We start from the raw sequence: 11186 nt of genomic DNA on the forward strand, positions 1-11186 counted from the left end.
GAACATGGATGGCACCATGTGAGACTGAAGATCGCTTCTTTATCCATTGGATTGCGGTATTTTCAGAGAATGTGTTAGAAAAGGCAAACTAAAGGCCGATGAAAAAAAAAATGGAAAACAGCTTTTAATACCTCATTTTACTATTGGCATCCAAACATAACTTTCTCCCCAAAACTGCTATTCCTTTTACAATCATTTTACATTTGTTTCCACCTCAGTCAAGTCATTTTCACAGGAAATTTATTTTCCTCGGCAACCAAACAACCCAATAGATTAGCTCTGGTCTTTTAGCAAATTCGTTGGGCCTCTTGAAATAAAACCTTAGAAACAAGGAGTGGTTTTAAGTTTGTCTAAACTAAGGGTTCAGATGGGTGGAGCACCATAGACAAACCATTAAGATGTGTTTCACATCAACAACCTGTATTAAATTAGGCTCCAAAGGTTTGTTAGCTTTGCAATCTCTTTTGAAACCTTGAATTGCAGTACCAAATAAACAACCCTTGAAGGCAGTTGGTTACATCTTAACTTGAAGAAATACAACTTCCTTGAACTAATTAAATTATACAACATTAACCAAACAAGCCCTGGAGAACCTTGTCTAGCAAAAAAGAGCAAAGACACATTCAACTGTTATTTTTATTTTTTTTAAGAAAAAACATTTAACTGTTTTTTCGGTCATGCAAAACTGAGGAATCCCTCTAATTAATTTTCTCTAGAACTCCATTGTCAAAATTGGACAAGTACTCAGAAGTCCCACTATGTATCTTCTGAAAGCTTGAGGGACTGCAGTGCCACTCCATTCCTCGCAGCCGAAACACGTCCCCATCTTCCTAAGCGTGGTTCCTGATGAAAACACACCATTAAGGACTTTAAAACACTATTTCAAGTGTCCAAGAATGACAGTAGCAACGTACGGATGTGGAACACAAGAAGCATCAATCTAACAAAATGTGGCCAAAGTCCTTAAAAATGTAAATCAAATCCTGCAATTCTATTCAGAGCCCACAAAAAAATATTCATGTTACAACTTAAATCCTATTTGATAAAGCCTGACATGAATCACACACTATTCGTTCAAAAAAGGAATCTGCAGGGCTTCATTATTGTTAGTGGATATAGGAAATTTTATTTGAACAAATGAAGAAAAATAAAATGAAATTTCAAGGAGGATGATACTTTTCAATGTTTGACTGATCTAAATGACCTATATAGTTCATCACTACATGAAAATGGAACATTATTAACTGAAATTTGAAGTAGAATTTCGTGTTCAATTTAACCAGCATCTTATTTTTGCAAATTCTTTTTTTAATGGCATTTTTTGCAAATTCTTAAATAACTCTATACTTCTAAAAGGACATTACATTTCCAATCTGACTTCAGCATTAAAATCCTTGATTTCTTGAAGACATTTTTGGACAGGGGAAAAAGGTAGGCCTTAACATTGCCATGGTTTGAGTTTTGAGAAGCAAGAAGTGTGTTGTCTTGGAAGACCAGTTTTGAAAGATTGTTAACCTCATGCTAATTATAGATGTTTCTTCCTTGGTGTTGCCAGTTGACAAAGTTGTGTCAATCAAAAGCAAAAAGTCGACAGAAAAGATATTCCTTTAGCACCATGCTCGTAAAGTCTGGAAACCAATGAATAATGAACAGACTATGATTTTTTTGGTGCAACATTTATTGACTGATTTTGAGACCCACGTCTAAAGTATCTGTTTAAATGAAATCGGAACAAACATTATATGAGGGTCAAATTTCAAACAAGCTTCCTATGGGGATATATAAAGGTGTAACCCAACAAACCAACCTTTATCTTGCTTAAATGAAACCTTGAAGGCCACAGCATTTTATAGAACGTGAAATACAAAAGAACATAAAAAAACTAAAATCTAACTAGTCATACACAATTTTTTTTTAATGGCATTATACACAACTTATTGTTAAAACCAAATAAGAAAATAGCAGGAGTAAAATTCACCTGCCCAACTCCAGCTATTAGGAAGCGTCCAGATTTTGCAAACGCAAGGGAATTTACAAATCCAACCTGTGTTCCATTAAACATTCAAAAAAACCATATCAACTTCAGAATAAGGTGTTCATGAAAGCAACCCCATTTTCAACTAAACAATGCAAAACTCACGTAAAGCTACGGATTAATTGCTCTGAAGTCAATAACTAATACCCATTCCTCAAACCGTGTTAGTCATCATTAGTTAAATCAAAATCAACCAATTAATTCGAGCTGTCACATCAACAATCAACATAGCTTTCATGACAACCTTTTCTTTTTAAAAGGTAAAACTAAAGAGGCTTATCAATGAAATAGAAGAAAAATGGCTGGGGCCTGAATGACCCTATGCCAAAAGTTAAAGCACATTCATATACACTCATCTATAAAAGGGGAAATGAGTATTCAGCCCAAAACTCCATCCAGTCAACTCCAATTCTTGCCAAATTATCCGCTACATTGTTACATTATTTGCACTTCTTGAGATGCATCTAAACGGAGCCAACCCTTTTTTATATCGGTTATTTCATGAATAAACCTTATCATTTTGTTTTTCAGTAATTTATACTCTGTGTGTCTACACGAAAATAATATTTGTACTACCTTCCTCTGATAATGGCAATCCTCACTTTCCTAAAGATTTACTTTTATTGATAGGTGATAGCAATTTGAGAATTGCAATATCATTTAATACTGAACTGTGGGCATGGACTCATGTGTCAACTGTCAAGAGTCAATAAGGATACGAGGTGTCCGATACGGCAACCCATAAAATTCCAAAAATGAGGACACACCAGTATACATAAAATTACTGGCTACTGATCATAATTGCAACAAAATAAATATAGCATTTCTTTAACAAACTAAGAAATCTTAGGATTAAGAATCTACAAGTATATATCATTCATAAAAAAAAACAACTACAAATATAAAATAAACATGCGATGATCAGATAACAATGCATTCATCAATTTAAGAAAAAATTACGAACTTCTCTTCTTCTATTCGACACCCCACGATGGCATGGCTTCTCTAGTTCTCTACGGTCTTCAATATGCATTGGGAAAGAGGGACCAAGAGGCATGCTATGAATATAATATTACAAGAAGAGTTTGTTTAGGGCTTTAGTTTTTTTTGTTGGGGGGGTGGGGAGGAGGTGGGAGGGGAAAACAACACATACTAATTAAAGAATGGTCAAAAGAAATATTAATAATAAAATAAGTAAATAATAAAAGAGTTAGAACGAGATTATATTAACAGGCCGGGCAATAAAAATGTCATACTTGACGTGCTGCAAAAATGTGTTGACAGCCCCACATCATGTTGACACTTCTAGCAATACATTTACACGTGTTGAAGGGCATGCCAACACTTGTGTCTGTATTGTCATGTGTCGAACGGCGTGTCAAAAGTAAATTCAAAGTGCCAGACAAATCACAGATTTAATAGTTCTATTCAAAACGTCAGCCATATGATAGATTTAGTAGTTCGGTAAAAATGTATAAAATAAAATAAAAAAGAGAGGAGCGCCAATATCAAAGGGAAAACAGATATTATTTCCCTATTTATATTACTTTTATTAAGGGAGCACATAATTCTAACATACTTCCATTACCTGGATACACCTTTTTTTTTAAATTTTATGCTAGTTGATTTATATAAAATAATATACCTGTCAACAATAAGATGCACAGTTATCTATGTGTATTAAGCTAAATGGATTAATTTTCAAAAAAATAAAAAGCTAAATGGTTGGGAAAATGCAGCCAGTAAGAATGACGTGAAAATATGTGTAAGTTTCACTACAACCCTTAATGCAGCCCATAAAAAGAATTATCATAATGCACTTTGTAATTGCCACTTCCAGCATTCAAGTAAACCATCAGTAACTATACAAGCAGTCAGCTTTCTGGTCAATTTAGCAGCCCACACCTTATATGTTATATCTAGCCTTTCTAACATAATCCATGTCATCTAATAAATTTTCTGATATTCTGGGTGTACAACAATTAGTACTAAAGCCAGTTCAAAGTCAATTATGAAGAAAACATAAGTTTTACATCTTTTAGCGTACCCTACCATACCCTTTTTCAAAAAAAAAAAAAAAAAAAAAAAAAACCAAAGTACCCTATCATACCCTACAATTTCATTTCACTATGGCATACATCATTTCTTAATTTTCTTGAAAAAAAAGGTGTGCTAGTCAAGTCAAGATAAACATAACAACACTAATTTTAGGGCAAGGATGAGGATATTTCAGGACAAAGAATAGCAATAGGGATAACTTTAATATAATTGCTTAATTTTAATCTTGACAAATGCACTTCTAGAATCAATTATAATTGAACCAAATTCAACGATCGAAAGCTCAACATACCAGTGGAAGGTCATATAAGGGACGAATGCTTTGGGAATCACTCTCAACTTCCCAAAGACGAACCATACCATTACCAGCTCCAGATGCAGCAAGATCACTCCCCCTACACACAGTAACTGCACTAACCCATGACTGTGCTGATGAACACCTTTCTGGAGCCAAATTACCATTTTCTGCAAAAGAACAAAACCAAAAGCATCTCATCAGAACGGTATAAACAAAATAAGCAGTGTAAATAAGGAAAACATGGATAATTTCCCAAATATTTTCAGAACAGAATATCTGTATTCAAATGGATAAAAGTATGATCAGTAATAGAACTCCAGAAAAAAGTCCGCCCATAAATTCTCTTGCGACATAAGCCTAAGAAAACCCCTAGGTAACAATTGTCCATCAAGTATTTAGGATCATAAATCTAAAATGAGTAACATGTTTTACCTGTTGTATCACAATCAGAAACTCTTCCATTTTCTTTTGTATCTGAGTGATTGTGAAATATCGATGCAACATGAGCATTGTTAACAATGTAAGCAGGCTTCTTACGCTGTGAGGCCCAGAGCTCAATACTTCCATCATCTGAGCCAGATAAGAACTCTTCATTGTTGACGAAACAACAACACTCTAAAGATGACGGAGGAGCCAAGAAAACTTTCTGTGATGCGTCCTCAACCTAAAGTTTAGTAGTAGAAAAAGAATTTTAGCTCAACAAGAACAATTGGACATGATCCATAGAATTTTCAACTTTTAATTGAAAATCATCAAAGAAGGTTTTGAATAAAAAAAACCATCAAAGAATGGAAATGTAAGGTGACATAACACTTTTCCTCCTATTATAGATCTGTCAAACCTGCACCAACTTAAATATGAACTGAACATTTTACCAACTGAAGACAAGAACAAAGGATCTCCATGCACTGTAAACTCTGTGTGATGACAATAACCATAAGCTTTTCCTCTTCAATTCATGTGCACTTGCATACTATTATTGATATTTGCATAACCGCTACCATTACTCTAAATAAAGGGCAAGTTGCCAAGGCCTCCCTATTTCTAAACACATTTACCAAAACACCCACTTTATCTAATTAACCAAAATTATGAATAAATTACTACAATACCTTTATATCAACTATCATAAAAATGATATTTCAATTGACATGTGTTAAATAGAAGTGATCTTTACTTTCTTGAGGGCACCGTTTGCTTCCACAAATATTTCAAAGCATTTAAGTAGTTACTTATCTCATAGAAACACATTGCTAACACATATGCCTTTTGACATGTTTCTTCCTTGATATTTTGATGATTCTGTGTGAAAATAACTCATTCTATTCTCACCCTGCAATCGTGCACACTAAAAGATGAGCAGTAGGTTTACTACTTTAGCACCCAATGTTGGACAAAATGAACATTATCACTTTGGAGGCAGAGAAACTTCCTCTTGATTGAGATTTTTCTTACTCTTAGCATCCATCCTAAGCTACCCAAGCCGAGAGAGTATTCTTGAATGCATTTTTGTTGATAGAGAAAGCATTCCAAGCCCAAGGGGGGCACTTCCATTTTCAATCATATTCCGAGTAGTTAGTATGCTATTGTTTAATTTTTATCAGCAACAATGATAGATAGGCCAACGTAATAAAATGTTAATATTAAAATAAAAAAAAATATATTAAATACAGCAGAAGGGACACGAGAGAATATCATAAGCAATTATACATATGCGTAGTATATACTACAAAGTGAATGACATAGAATATATGCTGGATCATTTCAGCTGTTAATATATAACTTAGATATATTATGAAGTTGTATGATCATCCCTAACTTACCAACCAAATAACAAATAATGAAACCATAACAAGAGATCTCCTAGATAATATAACATTGCGTTACAATATTGTGGATCGTGCGAGTTTACATCCCTCACCATTCTTGGAAAAATATCATTACCTTAAACAATCGCATGGTCCGATCACGTGCAACACTCAAAACCAGTTCTTTTCGCAGGCAATCAATCATTAAGACTTCACTTTTGTGACCAAATAATGTGTCCAGGTAAGTTCTGTCTTCTGCATTCCACACCTTGATTGATCGATCAAAAGATCCAGAAAAAAGTTGTGTAGTGCCTTGCCTAAAAGTCAAGCAAGACACAGGTCCCCTATGACCTGGAAATGCCTGTTAAATCACAAGATAATATGGTAAGGATCTTTTTCAAGAAACATGAACTTGATACTGCAATATTTCAATGTAGTATTTGCAAGCGTGTTTCTATGTGTGCTGTATACCTTGAAAAGCAATAGTAATACAGTCAGAGTAGCCAACGGGTGCCACAATTCGACTTAGAATTATCTCAACTCAACTCATCTAAGCCTTTGTCCCAAACTAGTTGGGGTCGACTTAGAATTATATAGATAATAAATATCCATCAGAGGATTTAGTGATCCTTTTTTTAACAGGAGTATTAAATAATCTTATATTATTATAATTTAATGTTTATTGAACCGTCAGCTTCCCAAGTTTTAATAAAATGTAGCACATCTAAAAAAAATAATCACCTGAATATGCTCCCGTGTACGGGTGTCCCATAAATGAACATGACGGTCTAAGCCCCCTGTTGACAAGTAGCGACCATCGGAGCTAACAGACAATGCTAATACATGTCTACTCCACTTGGTCGATGGGTTTTGCGGATTCTTCGCACCGTGTGAGCTCAATATTTCCTTACTTGGCCAGACATACTTTTCACTTTTCCCACTATTTACGTCCCAATGAAGAATAGTTCCATCTTTGGAGGCTGAAAACCCTTTGGAGTCATCTTCAGCCAAAGCTACGGCCGTAACAGACTGTTTGTGCCTCTCTATGACACGAAATACATCCCCATCATGGGGCTTTTGAACCCTGTAATATGTCAAATTACAAAATTACAATTTTATCAAAGATAACAAATATACTGCTATAAGCAAATAGCAGAGAGACCTACAGATCCATTCCAACAAAATAGATGCGCCCAAGTTCATGCACCGCTGAATTAATATGGGCTTGCAGTGTGTCACTCAACTCAGAAAGTAAAACCCAAACCCAAAGCAGCTGCTCCATTCTCATCTATTTTACTTATAAAAAATCAGTTGAGTTGGCAAGTCACCATTGTCAAGTCAATTCATCGAATCCGTTGGGTCCGAAGAAGCCATTCAGTTTTTTTTTTTTTTAAGAATGGCAAAAGAAGCCACCCAGTTAGCCATTCGAAAGTCCGATTTTTGGAGCACCATGTGCCAAAAAGAAAAGAGTGCTCAAGAATCTAGACGTCTTTTATTTTACTTCTAGGAAATAAATGACTAACCTACCTAGTTGACCCACTGAGCGGCGCTTACTCTGACTCAACTTTGGCACATAGTGAATCCAGTAATGCAGAGATCAAAATCATACAAACCAACCAATTCAGATAAGGCTCTGTTTCTTTTGACCTAAATTGGATGCAAACAAATTTTATGCCTCATTTTTAAGTGAAAAAATGCGCATAAATTTTGATTTACGCCCATTTTACGTTGAAAGAAAAGGAGCCTAAAGAAAAAACATACAATTCAAAAGGAAAAGCAATTCAATCCGCTTACGGTTTCGAAGAGATATTTTCTGCAACAAATGAGAGGAAAAATTGGACATAATTCGAATCTAAAAATAATTCAAAAACAAATGTAGTCCAATCAATCCAGTTCAAAATGTTAGTCACAAGTAGCAATGCAACAATTTCAAGAAATATTAGTCACAAGCAATTGAGCAAGTTTAATACAAAGAAATAGAAACTTCCAGATCCAAATTCAGAACAGTTACATGAGGATTTTCTCCCCTAAATATTGAGGAGAATATATGTTAAGTGCCTAGCTGGCTCTAACACCAATAAGCAAGGAAAACTATAGGGAAAGAGAGGGGATTGGTTGAATTTAAGGCAACCAGACCTCTTAACGGTTCAATTCGAGAGGAACCATGACTCTCCTAAAACATAAGTTTCCGTTTTGGTTGCAAATTCTCGACATTTTCATTAAAATATAACTTCTTAAATACAAGCACAAAAGCACAGCCACTACCCTATCAACCCACTTACATGACACATAAGCAATGACTGACACCCATAACCCTAAAACACTTACCCACAACTACATAATAACTACATTACAACTACCCCATAAACATCATAGTAATAAGCACATATCATTATCTGATAGCATAGTTTTAAATTTCGGCCAAAATATTTTGTTTTTGGACACCGAAAGTACATTGAATTGGTTTTTACAGGATTTCGCGAACTTGGGACTATTTACAAGATTTCCATCAAAATTCAGCCGTACCAAAAAAATTTTAAATACCAATCTTTTCACCAAATTTTACATGATTTTGGCCGAAATTTTCACCAAAACTGAAATATTTCGATTTTATCAACCGAAATTTAAATTCTTGTCTGAGAGTACCTTGACGCGATCGATCTCCGAACACGTCCGCTCTCTTCGAGTTGCTCCTTCTGAAGAAACTCTGCAACAAGCGAATCGCGGTTCCCTTCTCTCTCCCCTTTTTCTTCATCAGTTCCTGTCCCTTCTTCATCTTCATCTTCTTCTTCCTCTTGCAGCTTTGTTATCGCACGGATCTTCTCCAGATACTCGTTCGCCACTCTCAGCTTCTTCTCGGCCGCGGTCTCTGTGAACTGCTCAGATTCATCTCCTTCGCCGCCGGCGCCGGCGCCGGAATCGTCGCCGGAGTCGCTGCTTTCAATAACATCATCGTCTATGGGTTTTTGTCTCCGTTGTTTTGGATCGGGACTGAAGAAAGGGTCTTCATTGATGGAAAATCGAGCCTTTTTCCTTCCGGAAGCGTTGGAAATGGAAGGTTTTTTGCGATCTCTGCTCTTCTTCATGACCAGTAGATATCCAGATGAGAGGCACTGAGAATGATGGAGCTAGGGTTTAGGGTTTGTTTTCTAGGGTTAGGGCTTTTCGAGGATGTCGGAGGGTTTTAGCAAAGTTGGAAATGGAAGGTTTCTTACGATCTCTGCTTTTCATGAACAGTATATATCAGGATGAGAGACACTGAGAGAGAGAGTACAAGGGTTTAGGGATTAATGTTTAGGGTTTGTTTTCTAGGGTTAGGGTTTTCTGAAAATGGCGGAGGGTTTTAGCAACTTTTTCAATGGAAGCTTTCTGGTGATCTCTGCGCTTCGTGACTAGTAGAGATCCGAATGAGATACAATGAGAGCGAGGGCGCTAGGGTTTAGGGTTTGTATGTTTGTTTTCTAGGGTTAGGGTTTTTCGAAGATGGCGGAGGGTTTTAGTAAGGTTGCTCGAGGGTAGCAGAACTAGGGTTTATGGGCCCACGGTGGGGACATTGTCTCGATCCTTTTGGATCTATATCCTACGGTGCATAATCGTTACGGATCAAACCCGCAGAGCTACAAATGGATCGTCCTAGGTCCGATTGGAGGCTGCTAGTGACCGGGAATGATAAATTCGCCCCTTTTATCACATGGGACAGCCCCCACTAGTGTAAAGACTGGCCAGAAAAGAAAGAAGCAATGCACTGTATTTTACCGGCACAAACTCGAGGGTCAGAATAGTCGGATGTGAATGGATTTTGATGCATAGCAAAGCCTAATATATGAATTGTTTAGATCTTTGAATAAGTAGGATCCTCTTGTACATTAGTTCCCTCATATATTTTTTCCTTGAAAGTATGGGCATTTGGAAGAGTACCACTAGGGAAACTGAGAGTAGGACCTCAAAGGGGACCGAACAAATTGATTCTTGCCACAACATGCAAAGTGACGTGAGAAATCCCTTAGATTTAGGAAAATCAAGAAAAGTAATTTTTTTTGTACACATGGCATTTTCTCATTGCAGGTCCCATGCTCAGTGGTACTCTCGATCTTCATATCATTTTCCTCTGCAGAAAACCCCTACCAATAGGAAGTGATATATTCACCCCCTTTATTTTAATTAGGACCGTCCTATTCTTAGGGTTACAGCTCGGGTTGGGCAGGTTGGGCTTTCTAAAATCCTACCCTACCTTACCTGAGAAATTCTCTCGTCGGACAAGGTCTAATTTTTATTGGAAAACCCGAGATTCATAAACACGACCCTACTCGAGATAGTCTTTCTGGTCAGGTTTTATTTTTTAGCATAGGATATTGATTAATTTCAAAGTTTGTAGAAAACAACAAATCTTCATGTTAAGAATCTCTAAACTTGTGTCATCGAGTGCATAAATTTAAGAAGGAAACTTCTTTTTTTTTTTCATAAATATGATCAGCTCAACAAATACAACTGTATCAATATATTGGAAAAAAAAAACTTTCATGTTATTCGAGAGATATTTAAGAAAGTCATGGTGATGGTTTTAAATTTCAGCCGAAATCCGAAGGTCGGGGCTGAAACCAAATGTTTTCGAAATTCTCAAAATTTCAGCCATTTCAAAATTTTGAGAAAATTATTATTTTTCTGAAATTCGGCCGAAATTACCAAAATTTCGGTAAAAAATTGGTAAATATTAAAATATTGATTTCTTTTGTGTACCGGATGTCGGTCAAAATTTTGGGTTGTGGCCCGAAATTTTGGCTTCGCCGAAGGCCAAAATGATTACTGAAACCGAAATTTAAAACCATGGTCGTGGATTCGTGCTACACCTACTACAAGAGTCGGGCAGGTTTCGGGTTTTTATTTGACCCTACCCAAGATTGAGTTGAGTTTTTCAACCTAAGAGCTTACGCAACCCAAGACGCCATGGTTTGTAAACCCACCTCAAGTTATTTCGGGCCGGGTCAAA

General features: G+C 36.2%; 1 protein-coding gene across 1 annotated transcript; it reads right to left on the reverse strand.

The window, feature by feature from the left end:
- Positions 1 to 403: 403 nt before the first annotated feature.
- LOC143854636 (U3 snoRNP-associated protein-like EMB2271) lies at positions 404 to 10012 on the reverse strand. Its single transcript, XM_077364687.1, has 7 exons — positions 8846 to 10012; positions 6941 to 7283; positions 6336 to 6560; positions 4824 to 5055; positions 4386 to 4558; positions 1979 to 2044; positions 404 to 843 (listed from the first exon to the last, which is right to left on the reverse strand). The coding sequence occupies exons 1-7, from the start codon at positions 9283 to 9285 to the stop codon at positions 757 to 759; spliced, it is 1566 nt and encodes a 521-aa protein (XP_077220802.1). The 5' UTR covers positions 9286 to 10012; the 3' UTR covers positions 404 to 756.
- Positions 10013 to 11186: the final 1174 nt, after the last annotated feature.

Source organism: Tasmannia lanceolata, unplaced genomic scaffold (genome assembly GCF_043159265.1).
Source record: "Tasmannia lanceolata isolate RefF3 unplaced genomic scaffold, GAP_Taslan_0.1 ptg000020l, whole genome shotgun sequence".
Classification (NCBI taxonomy): Eukaryota; Viridiplantae; Streptophyta; class Magnoliopsida; order Canellales; family Winteraceae; genus Tasmannia; species Tasmannia lanceolata.